The following is a 19,652-nucleotide window of genomic DNA, read 5'->3' on the forward strand; positions in this document are numbered from 1 at the left end:
AGTTTATAACTAAGGATTAGGTTAAGATTAAATTTAGGATTATGGTCATGGAAAGCCTAATTCATACGGCTCCTACAAGTGTGTCTAACACATAGGGAGTGCTGAGTATATAGTGTTCAAATAAATGAATGAATGAAAACCGATTGAAACGGAAGGAAGCTGTTAGTTGGCTTCAGGTGGCCCAAACAACATCAGGAAGGATAGAGAAGGGGTTGCTCTCTCTCTCTCTCTGTCCTGACTTCTACAGTGTCATTCGAAAGCTTCCCACCACCCACCACCATTCCGCTAAAAGCCTCCTTGTGCCTCCCTGTGCTGTCCCATAAAGGGGAGTCTCCCCAGTAACACCCGCGGAGAAGAGAGGCCACTTCTCCTTCTCAGGAATGCCAGAAGAAGTCTCCTTGCTTTTCACTGGCTCTGATTTGTTTTGGGGCCCAGCTCGGACATTGGCTGTGACTATATGGACTGGCTAAAACCAATCAGAACCTACTCTTGGTGCTGGGGAGTGAGCTACTTCCTGCAGAGGTAGGGAGAGTGGGTGTTTGGTGGTCAAAAATGACCACTGTCACAAGGATGTCAGGGTCTGGATTAGCGCTCCCAAAAGTCTCCAGCATAGACGGAGCAGTAAAAAGGTTGAGTTGTGTTTTTTTAAATCAGGATAAGGAGGAAAAAGCGTAACACTTTGTGCCCTGCGTTCCACTTTTCAGGACTTTCTTGAAAACAAAAAAAATCACCTACCTAAAAGCTGTTCTTCACGGTGTTCTTTAACGCAGAAGAGTATAAGACCTTGTAAATATGTAGGGTTGGGGAAGAGGGAACAAATTTTTATGTACGTTATTGAATTATGGTAGTGAAAATACTGTCTTCGTATGGTTAAAAATACGGAAAAATAAATATCACTAGATGGACTAGGATATTTAATGACATACAGGGATTCATGGAAAGCAGTTTAAATGTTTCAGTTTTGTTTTCCACAAATATCACAATGTTTGCATAATCATAAGAACATATCAGAACAGAGTTTGGATTAGGTAAGGGATAAATGCTGGGGCTGGGGTGCCATCAGACAACCTTTCCCGGGAGAAGTGGTTTAACCTCTGCAAGCTTTGATATGCCCTGGCAGTTAGGGGGAGGACAGGGGGAGGGATGCCTTATAAAAACCAGACTGCCTGTGACTGCCCATAACTGGCATCAGATTTGTAAAACAGCTTTATTGAGGTATAATTGACATGCAATAAACAGCACATGTTTAAATTATACAATCTGACAAGTTTTGACAGATGTAGCCACACTTGAAACCATCACCACCACCAAGATAATGCCCCTATCTATCACCCCCAAAAGGTCCTTATCCCCCTTGGTAATCCTCCCTCCCATCCCTCCACCCCCCTCCATCCCCGATAACCATGGGTCTGCTTTCTGTCAACATAGATTAGCTTGCATTTCCTAGAATTTCATGTAAATGGAATCATAGACATTATGTACTCTCTTTTTTCTGGCTTCTTGCACTCAACTTGTTTTGAGATTTGCCCATGTTGTTGCGTGTACTAATAGCTAGCTCATGCTTTTTTATTGCTGAGTGGTACCCCATTGTATGGATATATAACAATTAGTTGGTGAACAAGTGAATTGTTGCCAGTTTTTGGCTATTACATAGAGTTGTTATGGGCTTTTACTTACAAGTCTTTGGGTGGGCATATGCTTTCGTATGTCTTGGGTAAATACTACCAGTAGGATTGCTGGATTGTAATGTAAGTATATATATATATATATCTTTACTAGAAACTTCCTGGCAGTAAATGTGCCATTCCAAGTTTGACTTTGCAGGTGAAGTCATTCCAGAGTTCATCCTCACAGGACCTCGGAGCCATGGGCAGGACAAACCCACTGCAGACTTCAGGTCCCCAGATCAGGGGCAGGTCGTAATTAGAGTCAAGATGAGGAGTCTGAGGGGAGCCTCATCTGAAGGGGGGCCAAACATGAGCAAGAAAATAGCCCATCTTTACAGGTAGCCATAGAAGGGAGGTGGTTTATGACAGAAAGTTTCTAGAGCCAGGAGTCCTCTGCTCTTTGCCTTGTAGCCTCTCTCTTCAGAATTAGGGCCCCGTGTGACACCCTGCCTGGCTCATGGGAACTCTTTCCCAGGGCTGGACCCTGCCCTGATTCCTACATGCATGCTGGGGTCCTGTTCCGGACCTCCCAAGTCTCTAGACACAGACCCAGTTGCATCTGCTGACCTTGAGCCTACTGAAGCCCAAAGCCCAGGAGTTCCCGGAGCTCCTGTCTGCCTCAGCCCATCTTTGACCTCAAGCCCTGGACACACCCAGCTGCCTCGAGTGGGGCGGCTCTGCAGCCTGTCTGTCCCACGCTCACCTCAGTTCTGGTTCTTTTGCCCAGAACCACCCACCTGTCCCCGCCCTTGTTAGGTCTTGACTTCTCCCACCTGGACTATATATCTGGTCCTCTTCTGGCTGCTCTACCTGGCCTCTCCTTCTCTAGCCCATTCCCTCAAACCGGCTTCCTCACATCGTCATCCCAAGATGCAAATCTGACCAGGTCCCTCCTCTGCTCCCCATTGCCTATAGTGGAAAGTTCTAGTTCCTTAGCCTAGCATTCAAGGCCCTCCATGCACTGAGCCTCTGACCTTCCCAGCCTCCACTCCCTCTGTCCCTTGAACCTTCCCTGGGCTCTAGCCATTGCAAACCATCTTTCACTGCCTTTATACTTGCTGTTCCCACTGCTTGGTACACTGTTTTTAAGTTCTTAGTCCATCAAGAATCAGCCTTCCCTTGGTTCCTCCCTCGGCTTTTGGCACCCTGTGCGAAACTTCACAGTGGCAGGGTGCCTAGCTGGCTCAGTCGGTAAGAGCATGCGACTCTTGATCTCAGGGTTGTGAGTTCAAGCCCCACATTGGGGGTAGAGATTACTTTAAAAAAAAAAAAAACACAAAAAACCCTTCATAGTGGCAATAGTTAGATTGTATTAGAGTTGTTCCATTGTGTTTGTTTACCCACCCAGCTGGGAGTTCCTCATGAGGCCATATTTTGCCTATGGCATCATCCTCAGTAGCCGGCACATGGTACTACGTGCATGTTGAATGAATGAGGGAAGAAATGAATGAATGGCAGAGTGAGTGAGTGGGACAGTGACATGGCAGCACCCACAGTGGTGATGGCGTGGGTGGGGTTGGAGCAGGCAAAGGATCGTGATGAACCAAAAGAACAGAATAAAAGCATGAAGACACGAGGAAGAGATGGCTCCAAGGGGGAGGGGAGGAAGTTGCTGCAACAAGGTTCTAACCCCATCTCTCTGCATGGGTCCATCCTGTACCCAGGCTGCGTGCTCTGAAATCCCCCAGAATCCCTGTCATTTCCTCGTGTTTGTTATTTCTGCTACCCCTGTGAGGAAATGCTCCTTGACCCTGCCCTTGAGAAGAGTTGCTCAGGCTTTACCCAAGGCTGTTGGCTTCTTCGTGGGCTGGGGGGTGAGGAGGGGATTGCACAGCGCACCCCTCCCCTGGGCACCAGGACCCTCCTGGCAGGGGCACCGTGGGGAGGGCATGAGAGCTGAGCAGGCAAGGCCTGAGCCATACAGGAGAAGAGGTTGGGCCTGTGGGACAGGGGGAACCAGGAAGCCATGGGGTCTGGAGGCTGGGCCACTGGGCCCTGCTGTTGTCTCTGTCTGAGCTCCGCCCCCCTCCCCGCCCACCCCCCCACCCCCCCACCCCAGGTGGGTTTCCTGTCCTAGTTCTCTTGTACTTAGCCACATTCCTGATGACAAAGCACTCCACGCTCAGCCAGCTAAGGGAAGCAGGGCTCACGGAAAGTTTTGTAGGGGGGTGTGGAGTATCTGCTGTCTTCACCACTGTACCTTCAGGACCCAATACCATGCCTGGCACATGGTGAGGGAGATCAAAAACTGTGTCTGATGGATGGATGGATGGATGGATGGAGGGATGGAGGGAAGGAAGGTTGTCTTGCTGGGGCCAGAGGGCTGCAGGGGAGTAGCATCTCCGTGGTCCATCCCTAGTGGCAAATGTGGCCATGAGAGGGTGGGACTCTCTTGGAGAGGGGTAAGAGGCTGGGGGTCTGAATCAGTGGTCTCTTATGCTACCTCCCCACCTTCTCAAGTTCTCTGTTCCAATCTTAGAGGTCTGGGATTGGTATCTCAATGAGGCCTATCCCTGCTTAGAGATACCATAGCAGGGGTTCCCATACCTGGCTGGGCATCAGAATTTCCTGGGGAGCTCGAACCATCGTGATTCCTGGGTCCCACCTGAGACCTACTGCTCAGAATATTGCTGGATGGGACCACAAAGTCTGTGTTTTTTAAAGTATCCTGAGTGATTCTGCCATGTCGACAGGCATAGGAACTCCCCCACCTACTGGATCAAGTTTAAACCCCCAAGCAAGGCATTCTGAGCCCTTTGCCATCGGGACCCCATGGCCCCGTGCAGCCTCATTCCTTGCCCCTCACCCCAAACATGTAGCGCAACAAAACTGCTCCATGGTCCCCAGACATGCTCAGGCTCTCTCACGTCCCGAGCCTCCACTCAAACTCATCTCTCTACCTGCCCCCTCCTCTACCTGGGGAACTTCCCTACATCCTTTGAAGCCCAGAAAATGCCACTTCCTTCCCCAGGAAGACTTTCACACCCTCTTCTACCCAGGCAGGCAAAACTTTTATCTCCTTCCTGTGAATTTCACAGCACCTCCCACCACCTAGACCATAGCACCTGTCACCCTGCTCAGTGTTTACCTGATAATGCCTGTGCCAATCGGCCAGACCCAGACCGTTTGCACCGGCAGCCCTGCTAAATCCTTCCAAACATCCTTTGAGGTAAATGATGACAATGATGGTGGCGGTAGCAAAGACCGATTAGGCGAAAAGCCTGCTTGAAGCCCCCTGCATATGCTGCTAGGCTCTTAAATCCTCATAAGAGCCAGGGGAGGTGAGTACTGTGATTACCAGGCCCATCATACAGATGAGGAAACTGAAGCCCAGAGAGGCAAACACCCTTGCCCTGGGCCACACTGGATGTGGTAGAGCCGGGATCTCACCCAGGCAGCGCTCCAGATACCACGGTCTAACCCACCACACTTCAGCCCTTTTACCCCGGAGGCTCAGGGACATATTTGCCCAAACTCACCATTCTCATAAGCAGCACGGACATTCTTTGCACCCAGGAGCCCCTGATTCCCAAACTCCACACTTACATGGCCCCTGTTTAAACCTTTTGGTAAGTAATCGTAAGCCAAGCCCCATTCCAGGCTCCCTTCCTCATCCCAGGACCCCCCAGAGACCTGCCCTCACCTCTTCCTGGCCTGGCCTGCCCTCTAAGCTCACTCCTACTCATCCTGCCCCACCTCGAGTTCCGAGTTCCATGGAAGGAACGCCCAGCCCTTGCTGAGGCCACTTCAGCTGGGAGGCTGAAGTCCGACATCGCTGGCAAGCTTTTCTCCCTTACTTCCCCATCTGGCATGTGGACCGAGCAGTCTGGGACAATGGAGGAAGCAAGCCTCCTCCTCTCCCTGGGCCTCAGTTTCTCCATCTGTAAGGCAAACAAAGGCTTCGCTCTGGTTGTCCTCCAGGGCTGAGAAGAGGCTCTGGTGATCACAGGACGAGAGGCTTGTAAATGCTGGCGGGCCAGCCCTGAGCACCTCACTCCTGGGCCTTGTTAGGAGGGCGGCATCCCCAGTCAGCCTGTAACCCAACCCTGCCGCTCTGGCAGGTTACCCACCTTCCCTGTGCCCCCGCACCCCATCCAGCAAATGGGATCCCAAGAGGACCTCTGCACACAATCACTGTGCGAATGAACTGCAGAAAGGCACTGGGTACCTATAAAGGGCACCTAGCCCAGGGCAAACCTCTATTCATAAATGGCAGTAATTACTAAGTGAAGGGCCCTGCCTCCTTCCGAGGGGAGAGCAGACCAAAGTAGAATCATAGCTGGGAAGTCAGGCACCGTTTTGGACAAAAAAAGTGGTAATGTATATCCAGTGGTAAACTTGGCTCTCTCCAAGGGGGGTCCCCAGCCCAGCCAACCCACCCACCGAGAATGCCCTACCTGTCCAGCTGGGTGACAGCAGGGCTTTAAAATCGCACTGTGATCGCACATGTTCTTCACGATGTGGCAGAGCTCTTGCGCATGTCCCTTTCTCACCTATTCTTTACAGAGCCTGTAAAAGGAGATTACTTGGGCTTTGGTTCCAGGCTGGCCTGAGCTCATGTTTCCAGTTCTGCTACTTATTAGCTGCATGATCTCGGGCAAGTTATTTCCCTCCTCTGGGCCTCACTTTGCCTCGTCTGTAAAGTGGGCGGATACTCCCAACCTTTGAGGATCCCATGAGAGTTACAGGTATCAGGCACAGAGAAAGTACATAATCTTTAAAGTTCTATTATCCCCACATTCTAGATGAAGAAACTGAGGCTCAGAACGCCTCCATTCCTGCTCCACAACTAGATAGAAGCAGGCTGGCTCTAGTCCGCAACCCCTGCTACCACACAGGAAGGTGTCCCCCAGTTCACAAGTCTGGAGGCCATGAGGGATGGCTTTGGCTGTTCAAGGTCAAGGACGCGGGGTCCCACTTTACAGGCTTCTCCTTACAGCTCTCATTAGTCAGAGCTGGCCAGGTCCAGACCTAATCATTGGGCCCTCCAGAGTGGGTCAGAGGGGAAAGGGCAGACCCAAGATGGGTGTGGCAGGTGTGGCAGGTGAAGCCATGCGCCCTATGACTACCGGAAGACCCGCAGACACTGGGCCGGAAAGCAGAGCCCTTGTCCCAATCGACTGCGCAGTGAGGACACAGTGATCTCATCTCCACTGTCAGGAGCTCAGCTGTCAACACTGTGTTCCTTCTTAAAGCCTGAGTCAGCGGACAGAGACACATTGCCTCGCACTGGCTTTGTGTCTGCTGATTTTATTAGGGCCACTTCTAGATAAAGCAAGTTATATTCGGCATGATTTGCATTGATACCAGCAGGCTTGATACGTTTTTCCACATTGGGTTTGTCCTCTTGGAACCCTCCTTATTGGCTTCAGCCACAATGCTGTAAGGAAGCCCGGGCTCTGTTGCTAGAGACAGGAGAATGTGACACCGTGTGCAGAGGATGGCCCCCGCCAAACATCCGGCTGAATGCCACTGCATGAGTAAATTCAGCTTCGCCATGGGGAGCAGAAGTGCCGAATCCACAAAATCGTGAGAAATAATACATCACTGCTGTTCAAAGCAATTAAGTTTGGAGTGGTTGTTCCATTCCACGGCAATCCATAGCTGAAACGCCCCAGTGTTTCGATTTCCTAGATTTTCGGAATGTATGCAGACTGTTAGAGCAGAAGCACCTGTGACTGAGCACCCAGCGCCCTCTGTGCCCCCCGAAGGAAGAGCCTTGGCCGCCGCCAATGATTGAGCCTCTACCACTGGCCAGACATTGTGTGGCTTTCACAAACACCATCACGTACTAGATGCTTAATACTTATTGAATAAGCGAATAAATGTCTTAGCGCACACTGCAGCCCTGTAAGAGTTGTTTTATCATTACTCAACTGAAACTCATTCTTTAGAAAAAAATCAGAAAGATGCAGGTATCACAAAAAGGAAAAAAAAATTACCTCTAACTCTACTACCCATAATTTCAGTTAACATGTAGTGTGTATGTATAGAGATTCAATTACATTACGTATGCATATTTACTTTGAAAAATGTGATGGGACGCCTGGATGGCTCAGCCGGTTAAGCTCAGGTCATCATCTCAGGATCCTGGGATGGAGCCCGGCCTGCTCAACGGAGAGTCTGCTTCTTCCTCTCCCTCTGCCCCTCCCCCCACCCTGTTCATGCTTGCTCTCTTTCTCTTTAGCTCTAAAATGAACAAATAAAATCTTAAAAAAAAAAAAAGAAAGAAAAAGAAAAATGTGATAAACATGCTGTTCTGTAACCTGTTTTTTCATCCAAAAATATCTGGACTTCCTTTCCATGTCCATGAATGTGTATCTCCATTCAACAGCATTTTTTTTTAAATTTTTTTAAAGGTTTTTATTTATTTATTTGACAGAGAGAGAGACAGCAAGAGAGGGAACACAAGCAGGGGAAGTGGGAGAGGGAGAAGTAGGCTTCCCGCTGAGCAGGGAGCCCGATGAGGGGCTCGATCCCAGGACCCCAGGATCACGACCCGAGCAGAAGGCAGATGCTTAACGACTGAGCCACCCAGGCGCCCCCATTCAACAGAATTATTAATGGATGCACGAATTTGCCTGTGTGTCTCCGCCAGGAATCACACACCTTCTTCCTCTGCCCCACCCCCTGCTCATAGAAGTGAGCGCTGCCCCACCCCCTGCTCACAGAAGTGAGCCCTGCCAGCCTGCTATGTGCTCTATGACCCAATCACCTGACCACAGCCAGTTGGACCCAAGATGAACATCTCACCCAGACTGGGCTCATCTGCTTCTCTTGTCTACACACTTAGAATCAGGACCAGGAGACAGTCAAGTCTGCCTGAGGGTCATTGAAATGGTCCCACGTATATCCTGGCATCGTGCGGTGGCATAATCTGCCGTGTGGAGACATGCCTGTCTGGGCAGAGAAAGAGGACTAAAGCAGGAATGAGTGACACAGGCCATCCTGGCGGCAGCCGCCTTGCTGAGTGCAGAGCTTTGTCAGCATCTGACTGCCTTTCTGCTCCTGGCTTGTGAGCCACCTCTGCAGCCTTTCATAAACTCTCCACTGTTGGCTGAGGTTGGCTTAGATGTATTTATGCTTGCCACCAAAACTCCCTAACAGTTACTACTCTAGGGGTATAAGAAAGAAGGGACTCTCCACCACAAGGCCAGGCCTCTGGGAACCAGTAAAAAGAACAACCCAAGATAGAAAAATATTGCCCCGGAACCTTCTATAAGCAGAGGCTCTACCAGCCAGCCACCTCACAAAACCAGGTACACAGGGGACGCCTGGGTGGCTCAGTCGGTTAAGCGTCTGCCTTTGGCTCAGGTCATGATCTCAGGGTTCTGGGGTCGAGCCCCACTTCTCCTCTCCCTCGCCCCTCCCCCTGCTTGTGCTCTCTCTCTCTCTCTCTCTCAAATAAATAAGTAAAATCTTTAAATGAAACAAAACAAAACCGGGGACACAGGATAGAATGCAACCTTGACTTTTATTAGCATAGTTTTAAAGATGAGGAAAGTTTCTATGAGGTCCCTAGAGCAGTCAAATTCATAGAGACTGAAAGTAAAAAGATGGTCACCACGGGCTGGGGGTTCAATGGGTAAGGCGTTTCCTTTGGGGAAGATAAAAAAGTTCCAGAGATGGACAGTGGTGATGGTTGCCCAACAGCGTGGATGCACTTAATGCCACTGAACTGCACACTTACAAATGGTTAGAATGGTAAATTTTATGTTCTGTATATTTTACCACGATTTTTTTTAAATGAGAAAAATGAGGTCTAGTAAGATCAACGGAGTAGGTGTGGAGCAGTTTATGAGAGTTCTCTGGACAGACTGGGTTCAGTTCTCAGATCTGCCACTCACTTACTTGCTTGACCTGGGGCATGTTGCTCTGGAGCTGTGCCCTGTTTGCCCTCCTTGTAAAATGGGGTAGCACCCATATATCTGGGATTGCTTAGAAGAATGAAAGAAGATAAATCCATGCCAACCACTTAGCCATGTGCTTGGCACACAGCAAACTGTCCATACACATGACTTCCAGTGATGAGGCCTCTCAACCCAGAGCCAGAAGGGCCTTGCAGGGCACCTGTTAAAACCCCTTCGTTACAAAATGGAAGAGACCGAGGCTTAGAAAGGCTTAGAAAGCGACTTGCCTGAAGTCACCCAGCAGATCTGTAGCAGAGCCCAGAGAGGGGCAGAACCACCACCCCTCTCTGAGTGCAGAGATCTCCGTCTCCTGCCAGCCCACAACACTTTTCCTTTCTTTAGAGCTAAACTGCTATTGATTTGGGGCATTAATCTCAAGCCTCAAGGAGGAAGGGAGGGCTTCTCTGGGCTCTCAACTGGTTTTCACTCTCCCTCTTCTAAAGTGTGAGTCAGCCCTGGTATAAATGCTGGTGTGAGTCAGCCAGCTTCTCCGTGATGAATGTGCGTGTGACTGCCAGGTGGCATCCAGGTGGGGGCTGGGGGAGGGGGGTGAGTACAGTGTGACACCTGCTGGGTCGCGCCCCTGCTTGCTTGGGGGATGAGCTGCGTGCTTCTTCTGGATCCAAACAGCTGCACGGTGGTATCCAGCAGTTAAGAGGTCCAGGTTTTATACCTTCAGTTTGCTACCAAATTCCCCCTTCAGTGTGATCTCAAGCAAGTGGCTTTAACTTCTGAGTGCCTTGGTTTCCTCAACTGCCCCCTGGAAATGTGAATAAATCTGATCTTGCCCTCAGCACAAGGTGTGAGGGGTGAAAGAACGATGTGTGGGAAGGTATTTTGCACACTTAAAAAGTTGCATAAGCATAAAGGACAGTGTTATTTCATTTCTCAGGAGAAATAAGGTTCTAAGAACAAGACAGAGTCCCGCCAAGCTATTTATTTGTTTTTCCCATCAGTCCTTGGACTTCTCAGGGTGGCTGAGATCCTCTGGTCTCCTTGCTGTTCCTACATGAGGGTGCTAGATTAATTCCTCAGTGTCGACCTTAATGGGGAGTCTACTGGGCCCTGGGCCCAGGGTCAAGCCACTGAACCCTCCCGAGAGTCCCACAGGGTCAAGACTGTTCTGAGCTCCATTTTACAGAGAGAAAGCTGAGGCTCACAGAGAGCAACTTGTCAAAGACGGCATCACCGGCGGGGTGGAGCTGGGCCATGAAGCCAACTTCCCCACTATTCCAGCACTCTCTCTCTCCCTAGGCTTGAGGAAGAAAGCCCTGGGGGCTGTATCAGGTCCCCTCCTTCCAACTCCAGAGACCCCCGGAAAACAATTCATGGAAACTGAAACAGGTCGATTCCTGCCACCCTGAAGTAAATCAGGCTTTGCGAATGTAAAACACAGGAAATATTAATATTTACCATTTTTCAAGTATTTATTTTATGCCAGTCACCCTACAACCATGTTCTCACTTCCTGTTCTCAATAAATCTTTGAAGTAAATACTGATACTCTCATTTTATGGTTGGGGAAATGGAGACTCAGAAAGCCCAAGTAATATGCCCAAAGACACTCAGCTAGCAGATCTGTCTCCAAGGCCTGTGATCTACTCACCCCATATCACTGACAGATCCCTCATTCGTTCATTCTTTGCGCCATTTCTTTATGAAACATTTAGAGCCTCTTCCTTATGCTAAGTAACTAGCTGGACGGAGAGAGGACAGGAAGGCTTGAGCCCCTGCCCCGAAGAGGTCATTATCTGGGAAAAGATAAGGCTCAAATTGTAATCTAAACGATAAGAGCCAGACCCCGGTCCAATGCTGGTGCTGGTGCTGGGCCAGGTCCCTCAACGAGTAGTGCTTGTCAGAGCTATGGTTTGTTTATTTTTTTCATCGAGGTGCTGGAACTGACACTTACTACCTGTTCACTACCGACTACCTACTCCCGGATCGTGGGCAAATAACTTCACTTCCCTGAATCTCTGTTGTCTCTTTAAGAAAATGGGAGAGAGGGGCACCTGGGTGGCAGTCTGTTAAGTGGCTCAGGTCATGATCTCAGGGTCCTGGGATCGAGCCCTACATTGAGCTTCTTGCTCAGCAGGGAGTGGAATTCTCGCTCTCCCTCTGCCTCTCCCCTTGTTTGTGCTCTCTCTCCCAAATAAGTAAATAAAATAAAATCTAGAAAAGAAAATAGGAGAGAAAAACATTCATCTCATCAAGTTCTTGTGGGAATTAGATTAATTGGAATGCTAGTGTATTCATTCATTCAACAAATATGTACTGAGTCCCAGTTTGTGCAAGGTACAGTTCTTGGTGCTGCAGATGCTAGAGGAAGTGGACAGCAGACATTCCCTTGGAACCACGGAAAGATTTGGGTTTTTTAAGTAAAAAAAAAAAAAGAAAATTTAATGGAGGCATAATGTGCACACAGAAAAGTGCAAAAATTGGAGGTGTACAGCTCGATGAATTTTCACAAACTGAACACACCCATGTAACCAACACCCTGATTACAAAACATTACCAGCAGGGTCAGGACTAGGATATGGCAAGTGAGGCACTCACCTCCACCATAAAATTTAAGGGGGTGTCGAAAGCTCAGTCATCAAGATAAACAATGCTTCAATATGATATCTTTTAAAAATGAAAATTAATGCCAAAAAATCCATGATGACAAAATAACAAAATTTTAAATAAAGACAGGCTTAGTAATAGTGCTGTGTTGAGTCATATGAAAGCTCAGGGCAAAAGGAAAACAGCAGTAATGTTGATCCTGCCTTACCTTCGTCCCAGCCCTGATATCAGCCCCCTTCACAGTCACTGCCTCCCCTCCAAGGGAACTATTATCCAGACTTCTAAGCCCATAGGTAAGTTTTGCCTGTTTTTGAACTTTGGGCACATGAAATCATGCTCTTTTGCATACAGCTTCTTTCACTCCACTTTATGTCTGTGAGATGTAACCATGCTGTGGCATGCCCTGGAAAGATGTTTAAACAAGGGAAGGATGCAGTGGCTGGGCATTTTAGAGAGACCAGTGTGGTGGCAGGTGGCAGCATGGATACACGGGGGTTCTAGACTCTGCTGGCTCTGGGCCAGTGGGGATGAAGAGGAGAGGGTGAAGTCCAGTGATATTTTGTAAGGATAGAGGTCACAGGACTGACTGGATATTGGGGATGAGGGAGAGAGTGGCGGCAAGGAAGATGCTAGGTCTCTGGCTTGGCCAATTTGGTGGACAGAGGAGCCATCTCTGGGGTAGGAACTGGGAGGGAGGGGAAGATGAGTCTAGATTTAAACAAGGTGAGTGCCAGGTACCTGTGGGACATTCAGAGAGCTGACCTGGAGGCAGCTGTCCAGCTAAGTCTGACGCTCAGGAGAGGATGGAGGAGGGATATGATCCCCCTGCATCCCCCAGCATCAGCGAGCAGGTGGCAGTCTTGATGAGAACGCTTGCAGAGGCCTGGGGAAGGGCACAGAAAGGATAAAGAAGGGAAGCTGAAAAGTTCTTTGAGAGCAGGTGGATTGAATAGGTGTGCAAATCAGAATGAAAATATTAAACACACAAAACCGTCCTGCTTGGCCCATCAGGCCTTTCTGGAAGCCAGCACCGCGTTTACCTGCAGCCTGGGAGGATTTGAGTTGCAAAACATCCTGAGGATTAGGGGCTCCCCCGTCCCAACCCAGGCCAGCCCCCCTTGCATCAGCTGCGGCTGACTCAGCAGAGCTTTTTCTCCGGGACGCTTGCCTTTAAAGGCAAAAAAGAAAAAAAGAAAACAACCCTCTTCCCGGGTGCCTTACTCACTCCGGACTCGGGGAGCAGCTAGGACCGCCCAGCACTGCGCCGCCTGAGCCCACGTGCGTGCTCTCAGGCACGCACCCCGGGCCCGCCGCTGGGCCACCTGGCACCGCCCCTCCAGTCCCCGAGAGCCCTTCCTCCGACTGGCTAGGGCTGGAACTCCTTGGAATCAGACCCAGAAAAAGTCCGAGTTCCTTTCTGGGCTAAAGGCAGCCTCCAGGGAACAAAGCTGCCTGTGTGAGCACAGCTTGGGGTTGAGGGGGGGTGAAGGGGGCCCTCGGTCCCTCCAAGCAGAGCACTAGGAGTCCGCAGCCTCCTCCCATCCTTCTTTAAAGCCTCAGGGTCGGGGAGGCTGAGATTTCTTCACGCCCTTCCCTTGCTCAGAAACCCTCCATGGCTGCCCAGTACCCACTGAATAAAGTCTTAACTCCTATAACCTGGCAAGTGAGGGCCTTTATGATCCCACCTCTTCAGCTTCTTTTGCTCAAATTCCCCCTAACTTCATCTCCTCTCTCTCCCAACTCCCTACACTGCAGCCACAGGCTCCACCTTCCTGCCCGGCTCCAGGCTTTAGCTCCTGGTCTCTCCTCCCCTGCCTCCCCACCTTCCAGGCTCAGATGCCATTTAGGCTTTCCCTGGTGTCCCCTCTCTGGTTGGAGTTAAATTCTGTTTCCCAGGACTCAGCTACCCCCAAAATAAACTAGCCCACCTAAGAATCTAACCTCTGATCCAGTGTTAATAGCTTCTCATGAATTTACCTCAAAACTGTAGCCTCTAGGGGGTCATAAAACTTTTAGAGAGAGAGAACACCTAGAAATGGAATTTCAAGCAGAGAATGGGGGTCTGTTTGGGCAGGTATGGTGAGGTGGGGCAAAAGTAAGGCAGTTTTTCTGGCCACTCTGCTTTGTCTTCTGGCGCTACGTTGACCAGAGAAGGGGGATTTGATTCGACATCATGAATTAGGACTGTTGATTTGGATAAACTTTTATACATATCCATTTTTCCTCAGGCCGATCTAGGAGGGAACTGTTATACCCATTTTATAGATCTGAGTCTTGAGGCTCAGAGAGAAGGGATTTGCTCAGTGATGTTTGGTAAGTCAGTAGCAGAGCTGGGACTCAGGAGTCTGAATCCGGGAGTCCACCCTCAGTCCCTGAGTATGGTCTAGAGATTCTTCCTTCCTTTCAGCAATTACTCTCTGCCTGTCTATGCACATTCTTCCCTCTGCCAAGAATGGGCTTCCCTATGATCTACCTGGTGAACTCGTATTCAGCCTTCTAAACCCTGCTAAGCATGACCTCTCCCTTCCCTGAAGCTCTCTCTACTCCCTGTTCTTCCTCCATGGTACAAGTTCTCCTCTTGTACACATTCTTTTTTTTTTTTAAAGGTTTTTTTTTTTTTTTTTTAAAGATTTTATTTATTTGCGAGAGAGAGAATGAGAGACAGAGAGCATGAGAAGGAGGAGGGTCAGAGGGAGAAGCAGACTCCCTGCTGAGCAGGGAGCCCGATGTGGGACTCGATCCCGGGACTCCAGGATCATGACCTGAGCCGAAGGCAGTCGCTTAACCAACTGAGCCACCCAGGCGCCCCACTTGTACACATTCTTATCCCTGTATTACTGCTGTCCATTTCCCCTCCTGCAACCCTTCCCATTTGGGGGCTCCATAAGGCTCGCAACAGACTTACATGCTTCTGACCCTGGGTAAGCGACCCACACAGGGCTGGCCTAATGAAGGAAAGGGAGCCTGGTGGTGAGTGTGACCCGTGAGCTGAGTGAGACATACCCACAGCTGGGAAGTAACATACACCATAGACTGGGCGTTCTTGGAAACAGAGAGCTATGGAGACTTTGAGCTGGGAAGTTGCAAAATCAAAAAGGTACTTAAGGAAAGATTGCCAGTGTCAGCAGGAAATAGGCAGGCTAGCTACTCATCTGATCATTCATTACTGCCTGCCTTCACTCCTTCGCCCATGTGTCTCCACCACAGAAGCCATCCTCAGGGGGCTCCATCTGGGGGGAGACAGACAGGACCAGCAGCACACGAAGAAACACCGAAGGGTAAAGAAGATAAAGATTCTCTCTTGGGGGACTCTGGGACACTTTCCGGAAGCCCCATTGCAGAGGTACTCTGTGCCATCAGAAACACTGTGGCACATGGAGGTGGGGGTGGAGGGAGTCAGGCAGAGGAAACAACCTGAGCAAAGGTAGAGATAAAGAAACTGCTGGTGGGAGAGGTGAGGCGGAGAGCTTGTAAACTAAGCAAGGGCCTGCTCCCTCTCAGGCAGCCTCAGACACATGAGCCTGAGAGGGACAGTCAGGACCAGAGGAGGTGACACCAGAGGAGTGGAGGCCCTGCAAACAGCAGGGAGGGAGGATGAGGTGGTACAGAGAGTGAAAGCAGCAGGACTTTAGTGGCCTCTGGTACCTGGGGGACAAGAGGAAGCCCCAAGCTTTGCAGGCTGAGCAGCGGAGAGACCATAGGAACAGAAGCTGCGGGCAGAGGTGTGCTGGGAAGGGGCCTGCTCCCCCTTCTGTGGGCTGCTCCATGCCCAGCCACGGTGCCCCCTTGGCAGCACTGGACACACAGCCTGGACAGAGGAGTCCAGGAGTCATGTGGTCAGCTCCTCCTTTCCAACTGAAACTAACCCCTCCTTGTCCCTCTCCACAGGGAAAGGGACACTCGGCCTAACCTCAGGACTTTGGACTGGGGGTCTTTCCCTTCGCTGTGTCTCAAGTAAGACTCGGGTTTAGAAGAGGAAATAAGGTGAAATGATACCACTACCACTAAAGAAGGACTCGCTGTGTGTCAACAAGTGGTGAGTACTTCATGGACTTATCTGGAAATTGTATCTCTCGTGACAGCACATGAGCCTGGAGGTGGTATTCATTCCGTTTGACCGGTAATAAGACTGAGACTCAAAGGCCAGCACGTTGCCTAGGATCGTGCTAGGACTGGTATACAACAGAGCTGGCTCAAACCCAAGGACTCCTGTGTTCTTACCGTTCCTATTTTTCACACTTACCTGTCGCCATAGATTCACATGTACTGTCAGCAGTAGAGAAGACTTCACAAAGGAGCTGATAGGAAAGCCCAGAGAAAGAGGTGGGTATGGATTTTCAGGCAGCGGGCCCAGACTGTGCTAAAGCAAGGTTTGGCTTGCAAACAGGAATGTCGGGGGTGGAGAGGGGTTAGGAGAAAATCTCGGAGCGAGACCTCCTGTAGTTTGTCTCACAAATACTTAAATACCACTTACCACGAAACAGACACTGTTCTAAACACTTTATAAATACTAACTCACTTAATCTTCATAACAAACCTATGAGGTGGTACTGTTATTATCCTTAGTTTACCAAAGTTATCCAGTGGCGGGATGAGGACTCCAGAGTCCTCGCTCTTAAGCGCTATCCTCCACCGATCCCAATTTGCTGTACAGCTCCACCATTTTGTTAGCGGTCGCTGAGGCTCAGAGAGGTGTGCACACTGGCTTAGCGTCACACAGCGAGCGCGCTTCCCCGGACTCGGGGCACGGGCAGCGGGAGAGACCCACAGCCAGAGCTAGGAGCCGGCAGAGTGCCTTCCAGGCCCCCTCCCCCGACCCCTCCCCCAGCCCCCCTCCCCGCGGAGCCCCGCCCCGGACGTGCCCCAGGCCCCGCCCTCAGGCTCTGCCCACACCCCCCCCCCCCCCACCCAACACACATACCGGCAGCGCCAGCCAATGGCTGGGGTCCTATAAACTCTACCGTCCGCGCGCTCTAGGCGAGAAGCTAGAGGTAGCCCCGGCTAGTGCGGAGGTCGTGGGCCGTGGGTCTTGGGAGCGAGCTCGCCAGGGAGCAGGAGGCCAAACGACCGAAATCAGAGTCGCAGTCGGAGTCTCCGAGCCGGAGCAGGAGCCTGAGCCGGAGAGCGCCGCCCGTCCGCCCGTCACCGCCCGCGCACCCGGCGCTGCCAGAGCCTCCGGCGCAGCGCGGCCATGGAGCCCAGCAGCAAGGTGAGTCGCGCGCCCGCCGGTCCTCCCCGCCCGGAACAAAGGCGCGGACCCCTCCGACCCTCCGCCGGCCCGAGCCTCCCCGGCCGCCCGGCCGCGCTGTGCGCCCGGGGCGGGCGCCGCGCCTCTCTGAGCCTCCCCCGGCGGCGGCCTGGAGCGCCGCGCTCTGCCGAGGCGGGGGGCGCGGGTGCGGATGGGCTCGGGATGTGGCGGGCGCAAGGGCGCCGCGTGCGTAGTTGGCGCCCGCACTGAGCATCTGGCTTCCTTCCGGGGGCGCCGCGCCCTCCACGCGGCCCGGCGGGGCCGGGGCACCCCGGGCCCAGGCGCGGCACGTCGCTCACGATCTCCCCGGCAGAGGCCCCGCGCCGACTCCTCCCGGGGCGGGGGAGGGGGCTCGAGCGCGGCGCCCATTGGCTGAGCGGGCCGAGCCCCCGGCCCGGCCCCGGGCTCGGCGCGCGGAGGCGGCAGGACCCGCCCCCACTCTGCAGGCTCCGAGCCGCCGCCGGGTTCGCCCGGGGGCCACACTCTGCGCGCGGCCTGTTGTTGGGCTTTAGACGCGGCCTCGCGCGGTCTCCCGCGCCAGCCCTCCGAGGTTCCGAGGCGGAGGGTACTTTTTTCAGGCCGGGGCGCCAACTCCAGGATGCCCGGCTCCGGGGCGGAGACGGAAAGGCGGCCTCTGAGGCCCTTCTTTCCGCGTAGTGCAGGCCCCAAAGCTTTGCCAAGTACCGGGGAGAGGTGCTCCGAGGTGGCACGTTTCCCTGCTCGGGCGCGGCTGGGCCGAGAGAGCTCCCGGGGGGCCGCCGCCGCGAGCCCCGGGAGTGGAGATGGGGGACCAGGCCGGGAAGGGGCCCCAAGCGAGAGCAGATCGGGAGGAGCGCACGCCGGGGGTCCGGGCCCAGGGGCCCGGGGGACACTCCGTATTCTAGATGTGGTCTCCTTCCCTGGGGACAAACAACTGCCTAGATAGGATCTCTTTCTTCATCTGTAGAGCGGCTTGTCCTGCAGGGGATCTTTGTGACTCCCAGAACGGTTCCTTTTCAACAAATATTTATCGATCCCCTCCTGCGTGCAGGGCATTGTTTCTTTCTTACCGCCCCCCCCCCCCGCCGCCCCTTTCCCCTTGCGAAGAGTATTTTAAAGTGACTTTTTCTTTGAAGCGCTCCCTCTCGAATGTTCCCAGCTCCTTGGCAGGGGAGGCATGACGGTTCCCCCCCCTTTTAAAACCCGGAATGCGGGGACAGGACTGACTCTGCACTGCCCTTCCTTTGGGCCATGGCTGTCCAGTGGGACTGAACGGGGTCTTGCCTAGGCTGAGTGGCGCCTGACTGACGCCAGGCGGTCCTCTCAGCGGGAAAAGGCTCCTTCATACCTGTTGAATCCACAGAACTTGTTTCATCCCACCCTGGCCCTTGGGCTTGAGGTGAGACCCTGAGCCGCAAACCCAGCAGTCGTCGGTGAATCATTATCCTCGCATATGGATATAACAAGACAAAAATAAAACAAGTGATTTTAGCTAGTGGTAAGGGCTGGAGACCCTTGCTGTTTTATCTTAGGGTGTGACAGGCCTCTTCACCTCTCTGGACCCCCATTTCTCTGTTTGTAAAAGAGAATGACCTTTTTTTACTTCTTCAAGAGTAAGAACTGTCCTGTTCAGCGGGACCTGGGCGTTTATTTGTTGAGCGGAAAGTGAATATTCTGAGCAGAGACAGAAAAGTGCAGGAGAAAGTCAACAGCCGCTTACAGTTTACTAGGCTCTTGGCTAAAATGCCACTGTGTTACTGACCCTGCGTGTAGCCCTGCTGGTTCACAGGCTTGGAGCTCAGAGAAGGGAGGTAAGCTAGTCAGTGGTGGGGCTGGATTTGAACCCAGGCCAATCAAAAAGGCCTTCCAGTCTCCACTGGCCCCTTTCACCATACCCTTTTTTGAATTTTGGGCCAAGGGGAGAGTTTGCCTAAACTCAAAGGCTGCCCTTGTACGAGCTGGTTCTAAATGCTGTAGCCGGTGGGTATTTTCATGCCATACCCTCCAAACTTAGGACTGTCTGCCCATCAGTAAATAACTTTGGAGAGCACCTCCTTCTCAGTGGTTAATCTGTATTTAAAATTCATGTGTATACACTGTTATACTAGTAGATTATATGCCTACATATATAGAAATTTAAAAAGACACAGATACCAGTTACGGTTAAAAAAAAAAAAAGCTTTTTTTTGTTTTGTTTTGCTAAACCCTCTCTGGGTCATTAGTATACATTCTGGAATAAAGCCTTTCCTTTTGGAGACTGATTTGATCAGCAAGCACAGCCCTTTTG

General features: G+C 51.6%; 1 protein-coding gene and 1 long non-coding RNA gene across 4 annotated transcripts in view; one reads left to right on the forward strand and one right to left on the reverse strand.

Moving 5' to 3' along the window:
* Window positions 1–17,198, reverse strand: part of LOC118523706 (uncharacterized) — a 43,486-nt gene extending 26,288 nt beyond the window's left edge. Inside the window, exons 1-4 of one of the 2 annotated variants that reach the window (XR_004911240.2) lie at window positions 17,060–17,198; window positions 16,382–16,436; window positions 6,065–6,176; window positions 1,189–5,548 (exon numbers count right to left, since the gene is read on the reverse strand). This is a non-coding gene — a long non-coding RNA (uncharacterized LOC118523706). Of the gene's footprint in view, window positions 1–1,188; window positions 5,549–6,064; window positions 6,177–16,381; window positions 16,437–17,059 lie in introns of those variants that run through there. The other variant, XR_004911241.2, reaches the window with a different exon arrangement.
* SLC2A1 (solute carrier family 2 member 1) overlaps window positions 17,120–19,652 on the forward strand; it is a 28,284-nt gene continuing 25,751 nt past the window's right edge. For both annotated transcript variants that reach the window (XM_078073280.1, XM_036073454.2), the window contains exon 1: window positions 17,120–17,347. Coding sequence is in view for 1 of the 2 variants with exons in the window: in XM_036073454.2 (XP_035929347.1) it covers window positions 17,330–17,347 (18 nt within the window). In the remaining variant the exon portion in view is untranslated. The remainder of the gene's footprint in view (window positions 17,348–19,652) is intronic.

The sequence above is a fragment of the Halichoerus grypus genome, chromosome 5 (genome assembly GCF_964656455.1).
Source record: "Halichoerus grypus chromosome 5, mHalGry1.hap1.1, whole genome shotgun sequence".
Classification (NCBI taxonomy): Eukaryota; Metazoa; Chordata; class Mammalia; order Carnivora; family Phocidae; genus Halichoerus; species Halichoerus grypus.